This window comes from Passer montanus, unplaced genomic scaffold (genome assembly GCF_014805655.1).
Source record: "Passer montanus isolate IOZ18808 unplaced genomic scaffold, ASM1480565v1 scaffold29, whole genome shotgun sequence".
NCBI lineage: Eukaryota > Metazoa > Chordata > Aves > Passeriformes > Passeridae > Passer > Passer montanus.
In genome coordinates, this window is record NW_024367596.1 from 1,148,348 (window position 1) to 1,174,163 (window position 25,816).

A 25,816-nucleotide genomic window follows, 5' to 3' on the forward strand; every position below is an offset into this window, starting at 1 on the left:
CCAGGAGAGTTTGGACAGTGCTCCCAGGGTGGGATTGTTGGGGAATCTGGGCCAGGGGTTGGACTGGAGGACCCTTGTGGGTCCTTCCCAACCCAGGATGAGGATGGATTCACTGGAACTTTCCTAGACTCATGTCACAGTTTGAAATGGAAACGTTTTGTACTGAATACACCAAAAATTTTTTCCTCTCTGGATGACGTCGTGCTTCCAGCACTAAAGTCCTTTCTTTGCACTTGCTCTTGCTTAGTTTGCACTTGGAGTTTTCTGCCCATGTGAAACAGAGCCCTTAAACTCCAGTCAAATTTCAACAATGATTGCAAAAGATGAAATTCCCGTATTCCTGGACAGGCAAATTTCCTCCCAGCTATAGACGTGCAAGGGGAAGGAATCCAAGAGGCAGTAACAAAAATAACAGCTTTAAGCAAGGAAAGACACCAACCTGAGCCATACTATTGCCTAAGCTGGGATGTCAGGGCTAGGAAGGGATCTGGAAGGGAAGACTGATTATTTAGTCTGGCAAAGGAGCATTTGGAGTGTGGGGTGTATCAGAGGAGTGATGCAATCACAGATGATGGACTGCAGCCACCAAACTGCTCTAACAAAAAATACTTTGTGCTAGCGCAGCTTTGGGCAGCTTCCTGCAGCAAACACTGCTGGGCTGATATTCCCTAACCAAGATAAATGGAAAGCAAAGGCAATCAGAGCAATCCCCTCCCTCTGCAGCGAGATTGAAGTGACCTCACTGACATGGAATTGCTTTTAAGTGAAGAACCTGTGTGCACACGTGTAAATAATCCCAGATATCCCAGTTTGGGTCTGTTCTTCAGAGACCTCAAGAAAGGTCAGCAGGCACAACCCAGTTGGCCATTTTCTGGTCTTTTCATGTTTGAGGTAGCACAGGATACTCAGAGCTGTTTGTTTGTCACATCTTTGTGGGCTCTGAGGGGATTTATGCACACCCAGCCCCCTAATTTCCAAAGCTCAGACAGCCAGAGGCAATATCGGGAATTCTGAATAATTCACTTGTTCCCATTCTTGCTACATCTGCCTCAATCTAAACTAAGAGCCTGAAAATGTTTGTTGTGTGAGAATGGAAAAAAACATCCCACTCAATTCCCTAAATGCCTTCCTTCCCTCTTCCTTCCCTGCCACCCTGACCCCCCAATACTTTCCAGATTAGATTTCCTCACCCTTCCCAAGCAGACCACACGCTGGGAATGACACAACTGCAGCACACAGTGTCCTACAGCTGGGGACACTCCAGGGCTGCACAGGAGGCAGGGAGGGACCCCGGGGCGTGGTGGGGGGGTGCCAGCCCTGCAGCCACTCCTGGAAAAGGCTGCCCGAGCTCCAGCTCTGCCCATCCCAGCAGCACAGAGAGCTCGGGAGGAACGAGTGTCCCATGGGCAGTTGGATTTTCACTCCAAAGGGAGCTTCCAAAGACGAAGCTCAAGCACCAGGACTAATTTTTCCCCCAGGATGACTCAGGTTTGGCACATACCTACTGGAAAGTCATGGAATCATTTAGGTTGGAAAGGACCTCCAGAATCAGTCCAACCTGTGCACCATCCTCACCTTGTCCCCACCACCCTCCCAGGGAGGAATTCCTCCCAGGTAGTGCAGGTTTGTATAAGCAAAACCAGAGACACAAATGGAAAGAGAACATAGATTCCAAGTCAGATGTAATTACAGGAGGGGATTTTTGCTATTCTCTGGATATTTCATAGCCAATACACAATTTGTATGAGATCACCCCTAATCTCACCTAAGCAAAGCATCTCTGACATGATTAATGGCCTGTTGAACCAATAAGATTACAGAATTTAAACCTGATTAATACCAATAAGACTTAGACTAAATTAATGTTTCATCCAAAAGCACCTTGTTTTGCATTTTCAAAGGTAACAGACACAACTCTGATTGTGCAGCTGCAGATTTACAGTTCCCAAAACAGGATACAGCACTAACAGATTACCCACGGAGTAATGGTGGTGTAAGTGCTAATTAGGGCTGGAAAAGCAGGACCCTAAGAAGCTGTTAGAACTCCTTAAGAGCTCTCCTTTATTGCTTAAACCAATAAACTGTTGGCATATAATAGAATTTATTATACAGCAGCGCCTAACCCTCCAAAAAAGCTCTATTTAGCTAAACCAGACACGTGTATCCAAACCAACTCCAGGTATGTTTATTTTTCTACCAATCCCCTCCCGAGCCCTGGCACACACCACAAACTGAACTTGCAGGGAACACTTTCTTTTCCACAAACGACACAAAACAACCCAGCCCAGCCCGAGCGCTCCCACCCAGCCCCGTCCCAATCCGCCCCGGGGCGAGCACAGCTCTCCCCTTGGCCACTCAGAGCATCGCCCAGGCAAACCTGGAGGGCTGGGACTGAGCAAGCTGCCCGCCCCCTTCCCTTCCCTTCCTCGCCTGCCGGCCAAAAGGCAGAGCCGGGAGCGCTGCGCTCACAGGGCAGCAGCTCATTCATTCGGGCTCGGCGCTCGCAGCGCTCAGCGCGGCTCCGCTGCGGCCCCGCAGCTCCCTCCGCACAGCCCCGGCTCTGCTGCGGCCCCGCAGCTTCTCACAGCCCCGCACAGCCCCGGCTCTGCTGCAGCCTCCCGCAGCTCCTCACCGCCCAAGGACCGTCAGGAAGCAGCCCGCAGAATGCTGCCCCGAGAGCTCCTCTCCCTGCTCACGCTGCTGCTCTGTGTTTTCAGGGCTTCTGGCTCTGTGGTGGATGAAGACGATGACTACGAGCTCATGTACGTGAACCTGGATAATGAAATCGAGGGTCCAGCCCCTGCGACTGAGGAAGGTGAGTAAACTTAAACTGAATTTAAGTGCAGAACTGCCTTTGGTGCTGCCTAGGTCTTGTAGGAGTTATTACTGCAAACATAATTTACTTTTCCCAGAGGGAGAAGCTCTTGCTCATAGCAGTGGATTGTTATGGGCAGTAATAGTAAAGCCCTTGGATGGGGTGCCTTGGACTGTGCTCTAGGCTCTTGATTTCTCAGTTTTCCTGCAAAAGGCTGCTGCTGTCCCAGGGGTTTAGGATCTCTGATCACACCCCTGCACGGTTCTGTCCTGATGCAGAGGGAAAGGCACTGGCCCCAGCACGGCAGGGGGTTGGAACCAGATTGTCTGTAAGGTCCCTTCCAGCCCAAGCCAGTCTGAGCCCACGATTCTGTGGCAGTCCAGAGGACACGAGCCTTGCACAGAGCCAGGTTTTACCAAACACTGCCGTGTAAAACTCGGTACAAAGGAACAGCAACATCTGTACCTTCCCTTCCAGCTGCTTCGTGCGACTGCCAGCGGGAGCACAGCAAGTGGGACAAGCTGTTCATCATGCTGGAGAACTCGCAGATGAAGGAGAACATGATGCTGCAGGCTCTGGATGAGCTCCCCAGGCTGGAGCTGCAGACCCTGAAGGCAGAGCTGAGCCAGCTGGCCACCACCCTGGCGGGCACCTTCGCCACTGTCACCTCCCACGTGGTGTCCCAGGTGGAGCAGGAGCTGGCGAGGAGCAGAGACCAGGCTGAGGAGGCCAGGAGGCTGCAGGACTCGGAGCAAGGGAAGGTTCTGGAGCACATCCTGCAGCTGAGCCACAACGTGTCGCTGAGGCTGGGCTGGCTGGAGAGCGCCTGGCGCCGCAGGGCCGAGCAGCAGGCGCAGGAAACAGCTCTGCAGCAGCACAAACTGGATGCCAGCACAGGGGACAGCCTCATCCTGAGCTCAGTGTGGAAGGAGCTGCAGCAGACCCGGGCTGAGCTGAGGGCGTCACAGCAATGGGCAGCTCAGCACCTGCTGCCAGCAGGTAAGGCCAGCCTGAGAGCTCCAAACTAACACAAAGCCCCTCCTGGGCACCTCCTTCTGCAACGGCTCCAAAGCAGCCCCAGGAGCAGCAGGGCAGCTTTGAACAGGCTGTGTGTGAAGGGGGGAACCCCAGAACTGGTGCAAAAAGAGGCACTGAGCTTTTCAAACATGGGATCAAAGATAGGTTTCATCACAGTCCTTGTGCAGGGCAGCGCCAGCCAGGATCCCACCTCCTTCAGGCTCTCCCAGATCAAAGCCATTGTCAGAGAGCAGTACATGTATTTTAGACATCCAGATTATGTTCTCTCACCTTTTTCCTTCCTAGCTGGTGACTCCTGTGAGTTTGCAGCAGTCACAGAGCTCTTCTGTTCTCCTGCATGTTCCCACTCCTTCCTCTTCCTCCATGAACATCTCCTCACCAGCTCCAGTGTCCAAAGCTGGACATGGTGCTGCCAGCCAGCCAAGCACACTTCCAGGGCAGGGAGGGCACATTCCCTGCATGCCAGTGGGAATATTCTGCTCTGAATATTCCCACTGGCACAGAGAAATCAGTGACCCGTGCTGCTGTTGTTTGGGGGATTTTTCCTTTTCCAAAGCACTGGCACTGGTCAGTGGGGTGGCTGTAGAAAGGTGGGCTCCCGCCTCAAATCCCAACCCAGCTTTTCTGTGCAGGGCAAGGGGACGCCTAAAAAAGCAGCAGCAGCTTGGGTGTGGCAGAGCAGCCCCTCATTTGTGTCAATGTGGGTGCAGAATCACCATGTGCAAGATAACCTGCACTGAAATCACCCTGCCCACCAGCGAGCTTCACTGGCAGCCTTCTAACTGTGGGTTAATGGCTCTGTTTTCTACAAATATAAGTTACTGTCACCTAAACTCCCCCAAAATCCACCCCCGCAGGGTGGGTGTGTAGGAAGGAGGGGGTGCAGCATCTCCAGAGAGAGCTCTCACCCCAGGGAGCGGAGAGGAGCAGTAATTGCTACAGCAAAGGCCACAAAAAGCCACAACATTGTTCACATCAAAGCCTTTACAGCCTAACCTGAGCCCATCCCTTCACACAGGGCAGACTCGGCTTCAGAAGTAAATTGTTTTCATTGCTTTATCACACCACCTCAGAAATCTTTGTGCTTTGGGAGGAGGTCTTTGAGCATATTCCTCTTTTCCCCAAACACAAACTTTGCAAAGAGCACGATCTCATTCCTTATCTCCCTGTACCCCAGCCAGCCTCAGCAGCTGCTCTGCCCTAGGTGAGAGCAACAAACTTGATCTGCAGTGAGGATCATCAGTGGAAATTCATTTTATTTCCACTGGTTCCCACATGATTTTACATAAAACAACCATACATGTAAATTTAAAGGCTACATTTTAAGTACTTCCAGAGTATCTCCCTGGATTTTTTTTCCAAGGGAATTTTTAGCAACTGACTTTAATTTCTCACATCTTGACTTACTGCCAGCCATACTCTGGAGGGATTTTCTAATCACACTTTTTTGTTCTTCACTGAGGCTGGTTTTAATTTTGTTTAGGTTTTGATAATAGAGCTTGAAAGCTTGCTAATTAAAAGCTTTTTCACAATAGTGCTCCTAAGTAGCATTTTAAGGAGAATCCCCAGCAGTTGCTTACTGACCCTGCCCCTCCTCAAAAGCGTCAATGGGAGATGTAAAATCTGTTCAAAGCTGGAGGGAAGCAGCCCATGAAATACCACAGCAGCTCAGTCCTGGAGGGCACAAAGAGTCCTTCATTCCCTGGAGCAGAAATTTCCACACACGTTTTAGACATTTCGGATCCTCCAGCTTCTTTAAACAGGAAGTGAAGCAGCTTAATTGGAGAAGGGGCTGCTTGTTCCCTCCTGTCACCTTGGATATTAACTTAGGTGCAACCAGGGAACAGCACAGAAACCACCAGAAATGTCTTGGCTTTACTGATCTCCAGTTGCTTTCCCAAGTTGCATAAATTTCTCTTAGTGGTTTTAACTAATGTAATTTCTATTATCAACGCTTGGATTAATTGGACATGAGAGAAGAGCTGGTTAAAAGGTATCACTTGTCACATCATTTCCCCTGTTTAACCAGTGTGCATGAAAGCTCCTGACCAAAAAATCCCAAAGGCAGGGCCAGGAAAGGGAGTAATGGAAATTAAGGAAGCAACCTATCTCAGCACGTTCCTGCCAACATTTTCTGCTTCTCAGCAGCTCCTGATGCCCATTATCCATGGCACAGCCTCCCAGCAGTTCCCTTCTCCAGGCACAGCCTCCCCCCTCTCCTGGGAATGCCAAACCTGCTCTTTGAGGGGATCTCAGACCCCTTCCCTCTGCAGAATGTTGGTATTTTCCCTACTCCACACTTAGAACAGAGGATAGAACATCGCTTCAGTGGCGCCAAGGGAGGGTTGCTCAATTACCTGGCAGAATTACCCAATTCCAGGGGCTGACAGAGTCCCTCTCCCAGGAGGTGGTGCTCCATTCAGAGCAAGAAGCCCAGTTTCCCAAAGGAAGCAGCAAGGCAGACAGGCTGCATTAACCCTTTGGATGTCCCAGGAGTGTACAGTGCCCCCTGTGCAGGCAGGGAAGAGCCAAGAGATTCCTGCAGCCAGATTATCCCTTGCCATAGTGTCCAGCAATTCCCACACTGAAAAGAGCTCTGACAGCTCCTTCCAATCATCCTGGGGTGGGTTCCTGCATGCCACTGGATGAGCTGAGCTCTCAGCTCCCTTTGGGAAGCCGCGAAGTGAGCACTGGATCAGGCACTGGGACAGGTTGCTGGGGGAGTGATGGAGCCCCCATCCCTGGGAGAGCTCAGAAATGGGTGGATGTGGCACCTGGTTGAGTGGTGAACACAGTGGTGCTTGGCTGGCAGTTCACAGAAACATGGAATGATGTGGGATGAAGAGATTTTTAAAGATCATCTTGTTGCAATCCCAGCTGCCATGGGCAGGGACACCTTTCCCTGTCCCAGGCTGCTCCAAGCCTCAGTGTCCAGCCTGGCCTTGGACACTGCCAGGGATGGGGCAGCCACAACTGGGTGATCACAGAGGCAATTCCAACCTTAATGATGCCATGTAGTGTCAAAGGTCCCAGCTGTGCACATACAAATAAACCAGTTCTTATTTACCTGACAATCTTCTAAACCTTTCCAGGCTGTGAAACCGCAATTCTGTTCCCCATGCGCTCGAGGAAGATCTTTGGGAGCGTCCACCCAACCTCTGGAATGACCCTGAGCTCCTTCACTGCCTGCATCTGGCTCAAGGTGACCGAGGCCTTGGACAAAACCATCGTGTTCTCCTACGGAACCAAGTTCAACCCCTATGAAATCCAGCTGTACCTGAGCCGGGCCGCGGCCGTGCTCGCCGTGGGCGGCACCCAGCACAAGCTGGCTGCCACAAATGTGGTTGTTCCTGGCAAGTGGCTCCACCTGTGCGGCTCCTGGAGCTCAGAGAATGGATCTGCATCCCTGTGGGCACAGGGGGAGCTGGCAGCCAGCGCCTGGGACGTGGCTGGGGCTCACACCATCCCCGACGGGGGCATCCTGCAGCTGGGCCAGGAGAAGAACGGCTGCTGTGTGGGAGGGGGGTTTGATGAAGCTCTGGCCTTCTCGGGGAAGCTGACTGGCTTTAACCTGTGGGACCGAGTGCTCAGCCCCGCCGAGGTGACAGCTCAGAGCACGGGGGACACCTGTGGCACCCGGGGCAACGTGGTGGGCTGGGGGGTCACCGAGGTGCTGCCCTACGGAGGGGCCCAGTACGTGTCCTAAAGCTGGGGGCTGCACAGGAATGGATTGCACAGAGCTGAACAGCAACATTGAAACAGCCAGAGCTGCAGGAGCCCCTGCCTCTGGAATTCCCAAGGAACATCAGCCCTGCAAAGTGACAGAAAGAGGCACTGTGGAGATGGGAGTGATCTCTGCCTGCTGTCCTGGAGAAACCCTGAAAACAGCCACACACCAAAGCATGGCATTGGGAAAGCTGTTCCTGGGTCAGGCAGCTCCGTCTCTCCAGTGCAGGGTTCTCTGATGTATAAAATGAGGGTCACCGTGGACATTCAGGAGCCAAATGGAGCTCCCAACATCCCTGCTGAGGAAAATCTGACCTGGCTCTGAAAACAGAGCAGCTGTGGCTGCCCCTGGATCCCTGGCAGTGCCCAAGGCCAGGCTGGACACTGGGGCTTGGAGCGCCTGGGACAGTGGAAAGTGTTCCCGCTGGATGAGCTTTAAGGTCCATTCCAACCCAAACCATTCCAGACTCCCTCCAATCCTTGGGTTCTATAGTGTTAATGTGAATTTTACAGAGGAATCAAATCAAGAAGTGTGTTGTCTATTAATCGTTGTTAGTAATGTGTAGACTCTAAGAAAGTTAGTTCCTTGTTTAAAGCATTATTTGTGCCACAGATTGATATAAAAATAATATTCCCCATCATAATCTGATATGACATTGGGAGGAAATGCAGCTGTATTATATTGTACATTGACTTTGTGATAATTTTATTGAAATTATTTTTGTAAAGTTGTTTTGTAAATAAAGATACTTTACTAGACTAAAACTCTCTACTCTTCTCATAAACCAAAAGTCTGAACCAAGTCCCATGTGGGGCTTTTTCGACATTTTGAACCATGCAGTTTTAGCTGCTGATAGAGAAAACACCAATAGCAACATCTCACAGGAGCAGGGACCCCATGCACAATCCTGGCCCTCTGGGGCCAGGTTTTAAGGTACACTTGGACTTGTTTGCTGTCCTCAGGGGGTTTGTACAAGATACAGTTGCTGCTCACTGCCAGTGATTCTCTTCTCTCTTGCACAAACTTATCCCAAATCCCCTAAAAGCCTAGGGCTGGATACAGAGCACAGCAGCAGCTGCAGAGAGCCAAGGAACTGCTGATTTTCGTGTAGAAAACAGAGCACAAGCAGCGAATGATGAATACCCTACTCACTGTGTATGTAACCATTTACAACAAGAACCATTACTTGCTACCTGTTGAAGCCTCTGAAGAAGTTATCATGAGGAATGTCTTACTCAAACAATTCCTATTTCCCCTGGAAGCAGCCCATCCTTCTTCTCTATCCCCATGTCTCTCTCATTCTCTACAGATGTCCTAAGAACAGACTTTGACAAATTTCTTGACATGCTGCTGCTACACTTCCTCCTGACCATGACAGATCCTTGCTGCCTGGATACAAAAGTAGTAAAAAAAGGTAAATTCCACTTTCCTGTGCCATTCAAGAGGGTTGTACTTCATACCTAAAGTTATACGAACTGCTCCAAAATTTTGGCAGCACTGCTTATTTAAGGGAAAAGAATTGCTCTGATTGCTGGGATTTCTCCTGTTACCCTGCAATAAAAATGTATCTACGTTATAAATGCTTGGCAATAAACTTGACAAAAATCCCTCACTAAGTAATATCTGCAAATAACCTTAGCTAGAGAACAATGAAACATTACCTCTGTTCATCTCTGGCAGCCAAAACCCAGATCTTCAGAGTTACAGAAACACTCAGGGTCCCACCATTGTGCAAGGGCAAAACCACTCTCAAATCGTCCCTCTGTTCAGTACCCTCCATTAAGTGAAAACAAATGTCCCTGAAATGCAGCAGGAAAAGGAAAATCCTCAAAAAGATCTCCTGAAATCCTTCCTGGCTGCTCCTCTTACTGCAGCTCATACCTGAAATGCTTTGTCTTGGAGGGGTCCCTCTCCTGTCTCAGCTCAGGTTTGGCAGAGGACCAGAGGCTAAGCCAGGCCTTCCATCCTCACTGACTCAGCTGGAAAACTTCCCTTTTCCAGAGTGCTCTGCTCTTCCTTCATCACCCCCAGCACCAGCAGAGCTCTCCCACAGCCCATCACCACAGCCCACCTCCTCCAGCACACTTCTCTCCTTCCTTCCTCACTCAACTACGCTTTCCTGTGTCAGCAGTTTGGAGGAAATAGCATTTTGGGGAATTGGGCTCCAGTTACGAAAAAGCCTCTGCAATCCTGCACTGCCAACACAGAGGAGCGAGGCTGAGGCACAGCCCAGCACCACAGGATGCCTGAGCTGCCCTGGAAGGGGGAGCAGCCATGGGACTCTCGGATTACAGGGCAGAGCTGCTGCTGTCCCTCGTGAATAAATGGGAATAAATCCGTGTGACCCCAGTGCTGACGGACGGTGTCAGCACACAGTTCAGAGCCCACGCTCACTGGGCCAGAGCAGTCAAACCCTTCCTAAAGGGCTCTTTTTTAGCTAACGAGATAAGAACCTGCTTGTGCAGCCAAAGAGTTGCCCCAAGTAATGAAAAACTCCAGTTCCTCTCCAGCATTTGCAGGCAAGGGGCCAAAGTTTGCTCAGCCTGGTGCCACGAGGCTGAGCCCCGTCTGTGCAGCCCCACAACACGGCTTTGTCTCCAAAAACTGCCTTGGAAATCCATCCTCAGCAGCTTCGCCTCCTGCTCCCTTCAGCAAACACTCTCAGGGCAGCTCTCAGCTCCAGCCTGCTGCAAACCCAGCCTCAAACACCAATTATGTACAGTGTAATTAAGTCACTACGCAAAACAAATCATTTTGCCTGTTCTGAGCGGCCCCTTCCAGGCTGGAATTCCCAAACCTGATATCCACAGCAACATCTGCTGGTGGAAGAATATAAATACAACTCAGCCGTGCTGAAACCTTCCGTTGTGGCTGTGCATCACTTTTCCCAAAACCATGAATGCACTCACTATTTCTTTCTGTTACTACCTAACATTTACAAGAGGCAACACAACATTAGCACATTAGTAAGTCTTAAAAGAATAAATTTATAAATTAATTTATATATTAATAAATACAGGATGCACATGTTTATTTTGAGAGCTTAACACCTTCATAACAATGTTATTTTAATAATTAGTTATTGCTACTTACTGCTATTACCTCTTCTCAAAGGAGAACACTGATTTTACCACTGCAGTAGCACTTTGTTGCAACAAACACTGCGAACTTTATTACTCCAATTCAATTGGAGTTCTTTTTACAGAGGAATGAATATTTTTGGCTTTTTAAACCACAAAAAAATAAAATGTAAAGAGATTAGCAACATTGTTCTATATAAAGCTAATAACGTAGGCAAAATGAAAGAACCACTACAAAGCTTTTATATCTTCCATCTGACTATCCCACCACAGAATGGGATTAATTTCATCCCCATTTCTCTTTTGGAGCCTTGCCAGTGACACTGAGAGGAAGGATAAGAGCTCCATGGCTGGTGCCTCATATCAGGGCTGATAATTTGGAGTCCATTAGCAGGGAATATTAACGAGTACAGATGTATTTCCTGCCCTGTGGGTCAGCCAATCCATACCAAAACCTCCAGAGCTGCAGTAAATTCACATATTCCTTGAGAAAGTCTGCTGTTCGAGTGTGATTAATACATTTGATCACATTTATAGATATTTCCATAGGTCTGCTTTATGCAGCTCATATGATTTGTTCAATGGTTGAATTGATCCTGGAGTCTTTCCCACCCCTAATGATTGATTGATTCTATAAGATCATGGTTGTGTACGTGGCTAGCACAGCCTGATCTGGTCACACACCTGGATTCAACCCCAGCTCTGGGCTGGGCCTACCTTGCAGGACACTCCTGACGATGGTTTCTGTGTGCTCAGCCAGCAGCTCAGCCTTGGCAATGGCAGCCAAGGACAGGTAGCTGGACATGTTCCTGCACAGCTCCTTGTTGCCCCTCTGCAGGAATTTCACTGCCACTGGCACAGCCAAGGCCATCACTGGAGGCCGGTTGTAATTCTGCAAAAACAGGGGAAAAAAAAAAAGATTTATATAAAAGCCTTGTGCTGGGCAGAGTAGGGAAACCAAAGTCAAAGCACCAAGGGGAAAAGAGAAAAAAACTTGTCAAGGAAGGTCATGTTTTGGTACCACCACTGAAGGCAGGAGTCAAAGAAAGAGCAAATACAGACATTTAAAACTACTGCAGCAGGAAATGTTAAGAATAGTCCCATTTTTGTCTCCTGCTAGAGGAAGCAGTGGGGCATGAACAAAATATGTGATGCATAAATAAATCAATATAAATAAAATACAGAAGATAGGAAATGCACTAGTTACATGCTACCATTTCTTATGAGAGATTTTGTGTTTGGGGCTCCCTGGGAAGACAGAGGCTGTATCCAACATCCCAAAGCACAGGAAACAGCTTGGAGCAGCCACTCCCTGGAACTGCACTGGACACTTGCTCAGTCTAATAGCTGTAGTATTGATCATTAATTATTCTGTAATCATTAAGATTTCATATTTTTATTTAAACTCACAGAACCCCAGCATGGTTTGGGTTGGAAAGGTATTAAAGCTCACCCAGTTCCAGCCCTGCCCTGGCAGGGACACCTCCCACTGCCCCAGGTGCTCCAGCCCCAGTGTCCAGCCTGGCCTTGAGCACTGCCAGGGATCCAGGGGCAGCCCCAGCTGCTCTGGGCACCTCCAGCCAATTCCTCTGAGCACTGAGATCCTTCAGGAATACAAACTCCTCTTCCTAAAATGGCTCCAAGCTTCTGAAGTGTCAGGGTCCCTGAGTGTACACTGGGGCTTGGAACAAGGTCAGGAAAGGTTTTCTGCTATTACTTATACAGGAAATTGTGTGTACAAAGCACACACATCCATTGCCTGCTGAATTCCCACAGCAGCAGGACACATTTGTGTGCCACTGAGCACCCACATTCCCCCTGGAGCCTCCTTAACCAGTGCTGTGCTCGCCTCTCCACTCAGATCTTTGAAACTGGAGCACATCCCTGTTTCTGAAAATAATCCTGCAGTGTGATTATGTCTAATTAGCAGCCAAAATCCCAGGCAAACCTGGAACCCAGATGTTTGAGACAGCAACAGAGCAGTGCAAAGGAAGGCAGAGCAGACTTTCTAGACTTTCATTCTGGAGCAGCTCTGAATAGAATAAATTTAGACTGAGAAACCCCAAATCTGTAATTCCACAGAGTTTGAGCAGCTCTGAGGATTCCCCCTTGGAGCAGAGACATGCCAAGCAGTGGCCACTCCCTTCCAGAGCCCCTGAAGAAGAAGGGGCTGCAGCCACCCCTTGGTGTCAAGACAGATCATTCTGGCAGCTGCCATATGACCAAAAGCTGCATCTTTAATGAGAAAAGCCCTCCAAGTAAATGAAGCTTTCTGCAGCAGCATGTTTAAATCAACATAATGCCTTGTTATGTTTGGCTGAGACACCACGGAGCAGGAGCCAAATGCTGCTCCAAGTTATTGCTCTGCTACTCCACACAAAGAATGGGAAGATAAGGCTTGGCTCTCTGACTAGGATTTAAAAGATCTAAGAAAATTCTAAAGAACAATTCTTTTTTTCCCCCACCCCTTACAATAAAGATAAAATCCTTAGTTAAGAAAAGGTTTGAATTCAGAGGGAAGGAGAAAGGTTTCATTTGTTCCATGATAAACATCAGGGCAGGAAGGCACACTCAGAAGATGTGGAGGTGACAATGAAGAGCAGATTTCAATAAACTGATACAGTGATGTTTGCAAACCTTGGGGACCTCCCTGCTGCTGATATCAACAGAGACCTGCCTGAGATCCAGCCCAGCTGGCAGATATTCATTATTGTTCCAACTGTCCCCCACATCTGCTGGAAATCTCAGTTTATACCTCTTTGTTTTAATGCAAAGGAACTTGCCAATAAAAGCTCTGTTTTAGGGAGCAGCAAATGTACTTTTATAACTCAGCTGTGGCTGCCCTATCCCTGGCAGTGCCCAAGGCCAGGCTGGGCAGGGCTTGGAGCACCTGGGACAGGGAAAAGTGTCCCTGCCATGGCAGGGGTGGCACTGGATGGGCTTTGAGGTCCTTCCATCCCAAACCATTCCGTGATTCTATGAGTTATCTCAATGATCTCAGGAGAGGAGGAATCAGAACGGTGCAATTCCCCCAGCTCTGAGTTTTAAACATAAACCACTCACAAGCACCCAAAAAGAGAGTTCCCAAAGCATTTTAAAAACAAAAACAACGGGCAATGAGGACACTGCTGCTCTCAGCCCAGCTCTACCTGCAGGATACAGCTCATGATGTCAGAGGCGATTTTGGCATGCGGGGCATCCTCGTCCTTGCCAGAGGGGGTCAGGTTGTGCTCCAGACAGGACTCCCAGAGGGCCACCAGGGCCCTGCCGTGCCTCTCGATGGAGGCAGTCTCCCTGATGGCCGTGGTGATGCGCGTGATGCAGATCTCCACCACGGCCTGGTCGTTGTCGTTGGTCTGGTAGTCCTGGGGCAAGCAAAGCACACCTGAACTGAACTGCTCTGCCAGCACCCCACCCCATTACGTTTTTGTAGCATTCCAGTGTCCTTTTTTCCATGTTCACCTTTACAACAAATGTTCAGCATGATAAAACTCTGGAATTTGTTATCCCACAGGCCTTAATTCTCATTACTGGGAAGGTATGGACCCCTGTAATTTCATATAATCTTTATTATGCTTTAAATAACTATTTAATAAAAATTATTATAAAGATGAAATATCTTGGAAGCTGGTGGGAACTGGATTTTGCCAGCAGATTTAAAATTTTTAAAAAATATAAATATTTATATAAATATATATCAAAAGATAAATATATAATATAAAATTTATAAATATATATACACATATAAATAAATATATAATATAAATAAAATATACTTATTTTAAAATTTATAAATATATTTAAAATATTTGCTCTTCAAGTCTCATCAGAAATTTAAAATGTTTATATACTCCCCTCCCCTCATTAACACAATATAATCTCATTTAAAATTTTATTAAGGACAACGTTTCACTCACTGCAGCTGAACTAATAATCCTGATCTGTTCAAGAGCTTCAGAGAGGCTTCCCTCGATCTCAGCATCCTCCAGGGAGAAGAGATCCCCTGCCCGGGACAGGTCCTTCTGTGCCAAAACCAGCCCGAAGAGGTGATGCATGGCCCTGCTGTGCCGCCCTCTGCAGGCACCATGGGCACTCAGCTGGGCACAACACGGGAACAGGCCCGGCCAGGAGCAATCAGCTTCATATGAAGGAGAAATCTGGGCTGTATTTCAAGGCTTCCTTGGCCCCAGTCTTAAAGAAAAGAAAACAAAAAATTAGCAAATGCATTGATGGACATATTCCAGTTTAGCAGAGATTTTTAAATGTGTGTGAAAGTGTCACACAGAACCCCTGAGCCAGGGACATCCTCAAGCACATTCATGAACTGTGTGTATTTTTACTGTCAAACACTAAGTAGCTTAAAATTAGATTTAAAAATACCTCATAAGAGAACCCAAGGTTTTTTCATTTCCATGCATGTTTCCTGAGCAGGCTGGTCCCTGAACCAGTGCTGAAGGTTCCAAACCCCTTTCCCTGGTCAGGAGCAGAGCTCCAGGAGGAGGAGGGTGAAGCCTCTTCCTTTGTTTCCTGGGTTGTTGTGTCTTGACTCAGAAAAACATTACTAGCAAGATTGAGAAGATAGCGAGCTTTGTTTAGAACAAACTGTCACTTTTGTTGCCAAAATGATCCCTAGGGTCTTTTAAACTCCTGTAAAACAAAGCCTTGGCTGAGATGAAACTCTGCTCTTCTCCTTGGCTGAGGAATGGAGCAGAGGCTGAGCCAGGCTCACACTTCGGGAAGTGTCCTGTATTTGAGTCCCAAAACTCTGCTTAGGTCCCACATGGATTCACTCTGGGTGTCAGTTCCTCTGGAGTTCTCTCCGGAGTTGACAAAGCCACAAGACACATCACTTATAATTATTATTTGAGATATGGACTACCCAATCTCTATTTTACTCTCTTTTTCAGGGAAAAAGAGAGCAAAATATACTAATAGGATCAAAGAACATTAATGAGCTGGGAGGGACCTTAAAGCCCATCCAGCCCCCCTGCCATGGGCAGGGCCACCTCCCACTAGCCCAGGTTGCCCGAGTCCTTACCCAGCCTGGCTTTGAACACTGCCAGGGCTGGGGCATCCACAGAAGGGACAAAACCAAGGCAAAACCCTGAGAACGTTCTGGAAGCAGCTCCCTGCACCAGTCTCTATTTTAATAGGCAGCACACTGCACTTGCTAATGCCACAAGGCAGGGCTGTTTTCATTTCCCCAGCTCTACCAATGCCATCACACAGCACTCCCAAGCCCATCGAGCAGAAGCAGAAAGGAGCTGAGACTGCAAATCCCGAGGCACAAATCACCCACCCGAACCACAGGGAGGGTGGCAGGGCAGGTACTCTCACCTGCTCACACTCAGCCATTCCCAAGTCCAAAAATAAAAGTTTAGAAAGCCCCAGAGAGATATTTTTTTTTACCTGTTTGGGAACCTCCCAGGCCATCCTCAGGGATGGGGACAGGTGCTATGGGGGCAAAGCCTCCTCAGGGATGGGGACAGGAGCTCTGGGGACACAGCCTCCTCAGGGACGGGGACAGGAGCTCTGGGGACACAGGCTGTCCCTCTGCTCCTGTCCCCCCGGGCAGGGGCAGCAGGCAGCCGGGGAGGCTGGCAGGCAGGCAGGCATCCCGGAGCTGTGAATCGCGGTGCCACGGGGAAGGCATGCCAGGAATGCAGACTAAAGCAGCCTAAAAGTTACCCAGGGCTCCGTCAGGTGACCGAGGAACCCAAATGCAGCGAGGCCTTATCTCTGAATGAGCTGCTCTGTTTCCAGGGCAAAATACAAAGCCTGCTCCACTCGAGGGCAGTTGTTTTTAATAGAGGAAACAGAACTCTCTGTGTTAGTGGAAAGCTATCCTTCCCTGGGAAGGAGGGGAGCAGCCCTGAGTAAGCTCACACTGTTGTCTTTCTTTCAAACAACTGAACAGCCTTGCTGGAGAGGAGATTTCCTGGCCAAAGGAATAAATGCTGTTGTTTTGCAGCCTTTACACGAGCACAAAAGAGGGTCTGAGGTTTGCTTTGGCTTTTAACATGAGCCTCAGGAGTAGCACAACAAAATGTGCCCACATAATGCAGAAAAGTGCTCCAGGAAGGAAGGTCTGTTGAGCCCTCCCTTGGATCAGCTGCTCTGAAACACAGCAGCCCTTTCTGCAGGAGCTGGGCTTCATCCTCCTCCTGGGTCCCTTCCAGCTCAGGATATTCCCTGATCCTTGGGAATATCATTGGCCTTTTGCAAATGATCCTCCCCTGGGTGTGCTCCCGCACAGCAGCTTCTCAGAGAGGTCCTGAGCTCTACCCAAACACAGAATTTTATGTGAGTTTTATAGACAACACTCAGGATAATGCAGGAAAACATTTCTTTATTGTGAGCTCTTGGAAATGGAATTATAGCAAATCCTCTTAATGCTTACATTGTGTAACAGTGCTGGAAATACTTTCCTTCCATCAGCATTAAAGAGAATTGCTCCTTAAGCATTTCCTTGCTCACTACAAGATTTGCTATTAATAGGCAGCTGGCACTAAGCAAGAGGGAAAACAAATCATGTGTCTTATAAAATGTCATTTTTAAATTTTCTTTTTTTAAAGGGTCAAGCTGGGCAACGAAATTGCTGCAGGGTGTAGCTCCTGAGGTGTCTCATCCCCTTGAATCTTCATCAGAGATGGAGACCTAGATTTGCTATTAATAGGCAGCTGGCACTAAGCAAGAGGGAAAACAAATCATGTGTCTTATAAAATGTCATTTTTAAATTTTCTTTTTTTAAAGGGTCAAGCTGGGCAATGAAATTGCTCCTGAGGTGTCTCATCACCTTGAATCTTCATCAGAGATGGAGACCACACCACCCATCAGAGTTTTCCACCAGCTGTATTTGTGTCCCACACACCGAGGGAATGGACAAGGCAAAGGGTTTGGCCAAAGTTTGTCCATCCTGCCTGGGTCCCCCTGGCACTGCAGAGGGGACTCACAGCAGGAATTCACACCTTTCCAAGGCCAAAACATGGGGAACAAAGCAGGAATGCCAGCACTGGGAACAAACTTCAACTCATCATTATGCAGGGAAAAACCCTCAGCTTATAACACAAACCACTTGCACTGGTTCTGGTGCAGTCCCACATTAATTCCAAGGTTTGATCTGATTTTCAACACCCCCCTTCCCGTTTCATGCCAAGCTGAAAGAGCCACCCTTTCCCTGGGACCTTGAAGCTGCTCCCCTCCAAGGTGAGTCTCTCCACTTGCTGCAGGCACAGCATTCTTACCAAAGCTCCTTATCAGAAGCAATCAGAATAAAAGCCAGCCTGACAGGTTTCAGAGCTTGAAGCTACTGAATTGGTCTGTTTGCAAAATAATTCCCCCAATAATAGAAGATTAACAATAAAAATCCCATGTAAAAGGGCAGTTGGACCTACAGGCATCCAAAAGCCATTTGAACTTGAGCTGAAAGGCTGAGCCTTACAGTTTATCAGGAGCTCAGCTTCTGCAGAATGACATTAGAAGGACAAGAAAAAAATATAATCTTTTAAACTAAAGAGGGAGAAGATAATTTTTTGAATACTTATAGTGAAGGAAATTCTACAAGACAATTTCCTTAACATCCAAAATACATCAAATATAAATCCAGCTGCTTGATTTTGGGGTGTTATCCCACTGAAAACAGAACCACAACCTTCAAACAATTGCACAATGACATTTTTAATCTAGTTCTGTGCTACACAACATCCATCAGGAAAGCTTTCATTCTGTTTAAGGAATTTTAGAGAACTCAGGCCACTGGAGCTCATCTTAAATGAACCTTCACAGGATTTTCTGGTTTCTCCCTTGCTGGAGCTGCAATGAGGACAGGGATGCTCCCATTTCCAATTGCTTATTCCCCACAGAAGGGCTGAGCCACCACAGGTGCCAAAGCTCTTTGCTAAACACAAGGCCATGCTCATTTTCTGAAATCTTCAAAAATCTAAAAGGTATGGAATGAGCATCCACTTCAAAAATGTAACTTACAGTGTCTAGTAAATTCCACAGGAGAGGAAAGTGATCTGGGAATTCCCTTGACCTGGAGAGACTTGTGTTAGAGAACTGGGAGCTGTTTTATCCTGGGCACAACACAGCCCAGAGCTCTGAGTAGCCTTAAAAAGGAAACAAAAACTCTTTCCTTACCTCGAAGCCATGTTGCCATGCTTAACTCATGGATTACACAGAGTGGATGAAAGGCACTGGAGGAAAACAGAAGGAAAATGGCATTAGTGACTCTGCCTTTCCAGAATGGAAACTCCCCCCAGGACTGCTCCAGGAATGATTGGTTTGCACCAACAGGGTTTGACCCTCGGGACCGGGGCCTTAAAGGCCAGGGGAGCAGCTCTGCTGAGCCCTGGGCTGGTTATTCACATGAGTGACAGAGCAGGTTTGCATTTCCATGCTCTGGGGATAAATGTTTGTAACAACTGCATATTTACTTGTCATTTCCTTTTCCATGAATGGCAGGAAGATTAGAATATCCTCAAAGAAAGATTTGAATTTCAGGTAGAATTCCCTTCTGTTGAAATTCTTCTTCCCCAATTTACAATAAAAAAAAATTGGTGGAATTTCTGTCTCAAAGAGTTACAGAAGTTTGTAATATTGCCAAGACTGCTGGATACTTCCTTCCTCCCTGCACCAACCCAGGGGGAAAAAAAAGCCTGGATACATTTCCCAAGAACATCCACATATACAATTCATGGACAGAATATTACCAGATATTTCAGAGAACCTTTCCCCTCTGTTTTGCACTAATCAAAATTTATTTTATTTTTATGCTTGGAAAGCATTTACTCTCTAAAACAGGGCATTCTTTCAAAACTTGGAAATAAATTTCTAACATTTTTCAGTGAAAGAAAAGGATTAAAGATTATATTGAGAGAGCATCATTTTCACACAGGGTGAATAGTCTACAGCAGTTCCCATGGGATCAGCTGCATATATTTAAAATCTTCCCACAAGACAACCATTGTTTCCTATGAGCCTCTCTCTTTTCTGTCAGGACAGGTTTCCACACTTCACATCCCTTAAAATTCCATGGATGCTGAGCTGGACCAGACGATGAAATGATAAATTATGAAGTCAATTAATTAATTTTAACCCCCAGAATTAATTTTAGGGGTTAAAACTGGTATTTACTGATGGAACACCTCACAGCAGTGCTGAGAGCTGGCTTGCTGTCAGCATCCAGCTTTTGGACACAAGGAACCTGTGTCCCTGTGGAGGCCACTGAGGACAATCAGCAATTACAGAGCCTGGTAAGAGATCTCTCCTACCACAATTCTGGGCTGGGCCACCACCACAGCCTGAAGGCAGCTCAGGGTCCTTCCAGATGTGGGAGTATTCTCCCCTGTGATGAACTGGTTTAATCAGCAGGTTTGTGGGTCACAATCTGCCCAAAGTGAACCAGATCTCAGCGAGCTCCGAGGCAATTTTGGCTGCACAACCCATGCAGGAGCCACTGCTGCAGAATGTAGGAATGTACTCAGGAACTTGGCAACTTCTACTGCTGCAAACAGACAACTTGATCAATTTTTCATATACATAAATTACTTGATAATCTGGCTGCTGTCAAGACAGTTTTCTCCGATTTTCAATCTATAAGAAATCCTATTTGGCTGCTGGTTCAGCACACATTGATGCTTTATATAACACTTCATTAGACGTCGCATTTTTAACAGCAGTAAGGCAGATTTGTAAGAATTCCATGTTTAAATGTTTCCATGATATTAAAATATTAGACTAAACTAAACAACACAGTGCTAAAATGGAATAAACTGCTTCATAACAAACACCAATTCCATCACTGTCACAATGATGCCATCAAAAGCTGCTCATTTTCAAGGCTGCTTAACGAGCTTTTAGATCTGTGACTTATTTTTAAGACTGCAGTGATCTTACAGAAAAAGAATTTGGTTTAAAATTTTACAAAGGGAATAATGTGCATTTCTGTCTAAAGGGAATGAAGGAGGAAATGGGGCAGAGCATGAGAGACAGCAGGGTCAGAATGCAGGGACCCTGTCATGAAAAATGCCACTCTGGCAGGGAAAATTGGACTAGAGCAGTAAATAAATGCAAAAATCACTGAACCTCAAAGTCTCCTGAAGCAGCAGTCACTAGACAAGCACTGAATGTCCTGAAGTTCCTCCCAGGTACCTGGCAGTCCACCCCAGTGTCTCTCCAGCTGGTGATTTAATAGGACCAGCAGCTCCTCAGCGTGCCAGGGTTCCCCCAAAGCAAGGATTTAATTCTGGAGCTCAGGGACAAAGTGCCCCCGAGCATGGTGAGGGGAAGGAGACAGCCCCAGGAGGATCCAGGGGTGCTGCAGGTGCATTCCCACACACAAACACTCCTTCTTCCTTCCCTGGCACCCCCAGCCAACTCCCAGCACCCCTCACAGGCATCACTGTAACACATTTCTACACCCCACAGCCACAGCTCCTGCAGTCAGAGAAACCCCGGCACAGCCACGCTGCTAACGACCACATCCCCTCCAAACTCCCTCCATTATTTAACACTCAGCCCTGCTCCCCAACTCCCCTCCTCGCAGTAATTTATTCATTATTCTAGCTGTTACACAAACACATATTTAAGTTATTCATACCTCTCAGAAGCGAGACCTCAGAAAAACATGAATAATTGATGGCAAATTGGCGCTCTGTGGAGAAATTGGGATGGGCTCCATCCCAGCTGCCAGTGCCCCTTCCATCCCCCTGGCTCTGGTATGTGAGCGAGGCTGCTGGCGGGTGCTCAGCCCTGTCAAGCCGACCGTACAGTCTATTCAGTTACCCTGGAGTTGTCATGTGGAATCAAGCAAACAAATATCTTCTCTCCCTCTGCCCCAACCCCGGTGCTGGAAAACACATCAGGAATAATTCCTCACCCAGCTTAACTTGGGCAGCAGATCGAGTGAAAGTGCTCCCAGCTCGATATGGAATTTGAATTAGTTAAAAGGATTTATCAACAGCCAGTGGTTACATTCAGTTAATTAATAACCTGCTTAAGAGTAACAAGGAAATTGCAGAAGTTAATATTACTTATGGGGCCTCTTCTGAAAGGCTGGAGCCTCTCAGTGCCTCTGGAGGAGCTTTAGCCCAAAGAGAAGCCAGGGGAGGGCAGGACACTGAGGAAATGCACCTTTCAGCTGACACTTGTGGCATCTCACAGCTCCTGAACCTCAGCCAGCCCTTCCAGAGGGACCCGCCCAGGTGGGACCTGTGCCCAGGACCTACCTGAGCACCTCAGAGCTTGGCAGCTGTAACAGAAATGATCTCCAAAGCATTCCAGAGGCGTTCTGCACACACTTGATCCTTCCCCACCAAGAATGTCCATACTTTCCCCCTTAACTTCCCTCTGACAAATGAATCCCAGATTCTTACCAAGTCAAGCTTAACTAAAGCTGACCCTAGGGATCTGAGCCTGGCTGTGTCCTCCTCTCCTGGGAGAGCACAGCAGCAAAGCCCCACTGGGAGTGTCCTAGCAAGGACATTTTTCTAATAACAGCCAAAGAAATATCAAAGGAACCAACTGGGAACAGCCAAGTGTAAGGTCAAGCACCCTTGGGCAGCTGCTGGGAGAAAGGAAAGCCTGTTTGCCCAAAGATAATGAGGGGAAACATTTGTACAACTCTTGTTAGGGCTTCTGTATTACTGAAGGAGTTCATAAATTATAGGTTTTTAAAAAAATCTGCTCCCTAGAATACACATTCAGTCACACAGGTCCTCAATTTTGATGGCAATTCCTCCTAATGGCTTTTTTGCTCCTGCTCATTGCACCACAGCCTGGGCAATCAAATACAAAATTAATGGGGGGTGAACACATTCCTTTAACGATGTTAAAGTTACTGTTGCTGTTGTTCTTTAAGGGAAATCCAATTGTGTGTTTCCTACATCTTCCTTTTAGCTCAGGAACAACAGGAACACAGCTTCTCTCCCACTTCCACGAGACTGTATAAAAGCTCGTAAGATGATGGCAGGACAGAAATAGTCTCACTCTGAAATTCATTTTCTAAACAAGAGATTTTAATGCAACAAATTTCACAGGGCAGGGTGGTCTGACTAGGAGAGCACAGGCAGGGGGTTGGATTTTATTTCTGCATCTGATAACAACTTTATTCCTTGTACAGCAGGAATTCAGAGCTTCCTTTGCTCACCATGAACCTAACTTTGACTTCTATTAGCAGCCAAAATCACCCAGAGATTGTGAATTCCCCATGCCTGGAAGTGCTCAAGGCCAGGCTGGACTGGGCTGGGAGCAACCTGAGATAGTGGAAGGTGCTCATGGCAGGGGGTGGGAAAAAATGAGCTTTAAAGTCTTTGCTCTAATAATAAGGCAAACCAAGATATTGTGGCAATAAAGCAAAAAGGTTCACATAGATCTTTCACCAGCTGACAGAAGAGAATTTACTTTATGAAAATAGGTTTTTCCCCATCCAGGAAAAAAAGAAATTGGTTTTAATTTTTATTACAACAGCTACAATGAATGACGCCCTTTTTCAGCAAAGCCCTGGAAATATTTATTTTGTTAGACTTTTAAAAACAAACATCTTGTTAGGGAAGAGACAGGCTATTGTTCTCCCTCTGACTAATTGGGGAAAAGCAACAGAATATTCCGTATTCATTACATTTCAATTACATTTCACCAAAATGACTCATGTTATCTTCCACCCAGACAAAGTGTTTTAATTTTAATAACGACAATGCCGACAGCTACAATAGTGTTCTTGCAGAACTTTGCTTGTAAATAATTAACAATTGTTGTATAATGACAGAGGGGGGGTTGATAGCTCTATTAATTTCACAGTCAGGCTGGAGTCTCTTTAATTTTGGGTATTCATAAGAATCCACTCCCCTCCCTGCATAACAGGCTAATGGCAAAATCAGGTTTATGTCCCTGCAGCCCGTCCCAATGCCAAAATCCTGTTGTATGCCAGGAATCAGCCAGGGAAAACCAAGGAGAATGGTGCAGGACTCACAGATCACACCTCCAGAGGGTTTCAGTTTGGCTAATAATTGTCTGGGTTTGAGGCTGAAATCTGGAATGGGACAAATAAGGAGTTTCAAATACGTCTCTGTGCTGGGGTAGCCTCAGCAGGGGACAGATCACCACTTATAAATGGCCTTGAAATATGTGCACTCCATGCAGGACACCCATGAGTGTTTCCCTAATCCACTCATATTCCTAAAATCAGGCAACATTCCCCTGATTCTGGTGGAATCAGCCAGGACACAAATAAATGCCTTGAGGACCACGTAAAGGTTCCCCTTATTGCCATACCAAGTCTTGCTTCTTCTCCAGTTACCGTGTACCAGCCACAGTCACAGCCCCTGCTGAAATTAAAAGAGGTTTTCCCTGAATAAAACTCGGGGATTATGACCCAGGTCTTGGAGGAGCCAAACCCTGCCGAGCCCGGGCATTGCTGTTTGGGTTTGCAGGTGGGTATTGCCTGGTGCCATGCTCAGAGCTCATTAACAGCTGCCCTGCTCCGAAGGCTCATTTGCATCACAAACCCAACATCTGCTGCGCCACCGTGGTGATAAAGTTTATCACAAATAGGGAAACTTTGCATACTCTTCTTTTTATAGCCACTGCTGGTTCGGAGAGGTCTCCAAAATATTCACAAGCAACAGAAAAAAGTCACCTCAGCCTCCCTTTGGACAAACTCAAACACACCCAGCCTTGTTTTCACATCCCCACACACATTCGCATTTCACATCTCAGGTAACATTTTCATTAACCACCTGCATCATTTCCCCACTGAACGCATATTTTATTACTTCAGACATCTCCTTCCACTGGCTTGGCTTTCCACAGACAGGGCTTCCTTAATTGAGCTGCATAGTTTATGAGCTGTGCTAATTGAGCTGCATAGCTCCGCTGCTGCCGGGGTTTCAGAGCCTGAACCCGACCCACCATCGAGCGCTGGGTCGGTGCCCCTGGAGCTGCAGCTCTGCGCCTTAAGGAGCCCTTCACAGCCCCGCACTCCCACCATTCCTGGAGGCTTTTCCCACTTCGCCGTGCCCGAAGGGCTCAAAAGCTGCATTCCGCTCGCACAAGTGTTTTTAAGGAGAGCCAGGACAAACGAAGGAAGCTGCTGCTGACAGCCCAAGGAACGAACCCCCTGTCCCTGAGAGCAGCAGGGAGGAAAACTCACCCAGGAGAGCAAAAGCGGCTACCCCACACAGGAAAAAACCCGCCCGACTCCAGGGAGCGCTCCAAGCACGCTGCCAGGTCCTGGGTAGGAGCCAGGAGCCTTTAAAGGGTCCTGGAAGCAGGAAGGAGGAGCGCTATTGATAGGTAACCGTGAGGAGCTGGCGGTCCCAGCTGCCCGAGTTAAGAGCTCAGCACTCAGGGCAGAGACACCGCGTCTGGAGCCAGGGCTGGTTCCGCACAGCATCCAGCTGTTTCTCACCCTAATTAAGTCTATAGGCTAACAGGGATTATTAATATTAATCACCCGGCCTCTGAAGCTGCTAATGAAACCAGCTAATCCATAGCAGTGCAAACGAACACGGGGATTTGTGCTGAGTTACACGGGAGAGAAGCACTACCTGCTCTATAAAGTGCTCACACCTTGCTTGAGCACAGTTCTCCAAACCCTAAAACATCTGCTGAATAAGCTTTCCACCATTAACGCTGCACCTCAGAGGAGCACAGGGCTTTGGAAGGGGAACACGCTTCCAGCAGCACCTCATCTCACAGCGGCAGCAGAGCTAAGCACAGCAGTCACTTGGGAACGGAAGGAAACCAGGCAAAACAGAACAGAGGCAGCACCTTACTAGAATTAATTCATACCAGCACTGATGTGGAAGCGGCTTGGCAGGCAAAGCTTTGTTTGCTGGATTTGTAGAACTCTTTGTGTAAATAAACATGAAACTGCAGAATGTAGGATTGGAAAATCCTCGAGCTTACCAAACCTGTTGAGGCAGGAGCTGTCAGGTCTAGGCTCACCTGATGTTTGCCCTGACGTTGCTTCCCTAAGCAAAGCTTTTCAGCACTCCACAATTAGGAAATTACTCATTAGCCAGAGACTTTTCCCTACTCCATTAGGAACAGACGACACCAGGTCACTGGTTTGTTCTGATGTCTGGATTAATGATTCTTTGCTCTCTCAAATGTCTCTTTTTGGAGGAAACATCTCTTTATTTTCATCTCTTTCTC

At 47.5% G+C, this 25,816-nt stretch overlaps 2 protein-coding genes across 7 annotated transcripts in view; one reads left to right on the forward strand and one right to left on the reverse strand.

Annotated features, from left to right (window-relative positions):
* VEPH1 (ventricular zone expressed PH domain containing 1) overlaps positions 1-25,601 on the reverse strand; it is a 68,013-nt gene extending 42,412 nt beyond the window's left edge. Inside the window, exons 1-6 of one of the 6 annotated variants that reach the window (XM_039713720.1) lie at positions 21,540-21,577; positions 21,261-21,412; positions 18,800-18,855; positions 14,578-14,851; positions 13,810-14,025; positions 11,345-11,552 (exon numbers count right to left, since the gene is read on the reverse strand). In XM_039713720.1, coding sequence (XP_039569654.1) covers positions 11,345-11,552; positions 13,810-14,025; positions 14,578-14,715 — 562 coding nt within the window. In that variant the 5' untranslated portion in view covers positions 14,716-14,851; positions 18,800-18,855; positions 21,261-21,412; positions 21,540-21,577. The other 5 variants (XR_005627994.1, XM_039713723.1, XM_039713721.1 and 2 more) reach the window with 5 other exon arrangements.
* Positions 2,514-8,344, forward strand: PTX3 (pentraxin 3). The gene is made up of 3 exons (XM_039713725.1): positions 2,514-2,815; positions 3,293-3,814; positions 6,946-8,344. The coding sequence occupies exons 1-3, from the start codon at positions 2,665-2,667 to the stop codon at positions 7,557-7,559; spliced, it is 1,287 nt and encodes a 428-aa protein (XP_039569659.1). The 5' UTR covers positions 2,514-2,664; the 3' UTR covers positions 7,560-8,344.
* Positions 25,602-25,816: the final 215 nt, after the last annotated feature.

Excerpts from the sequence above, each read along its gene's own strand:
- PTX3 (XM_039713725.1), top strand. The coding sequence starts at position 2,665 with ATGCTGCCCCGAGAGCTCCTCTCCCTGCTCACGCTGCTGCTCTGTGTT. Across the intron at positions 2,816-3,292 it reads AGCCCCTGCGACTGAGGAAG|CTGCTTCGTGCGACTGCCAG; the intron begins GTGAGTAAACTT and ends CTTCCCTTCCAG. Across the intron at positions 3,815-6,945 it reads TCAGCACCTGCTGCCAGCAG|GCTGTGAAACCGCAATTCTG; the intron begins GTAAGGCCAGCC and ends AAACCTTTCCAG.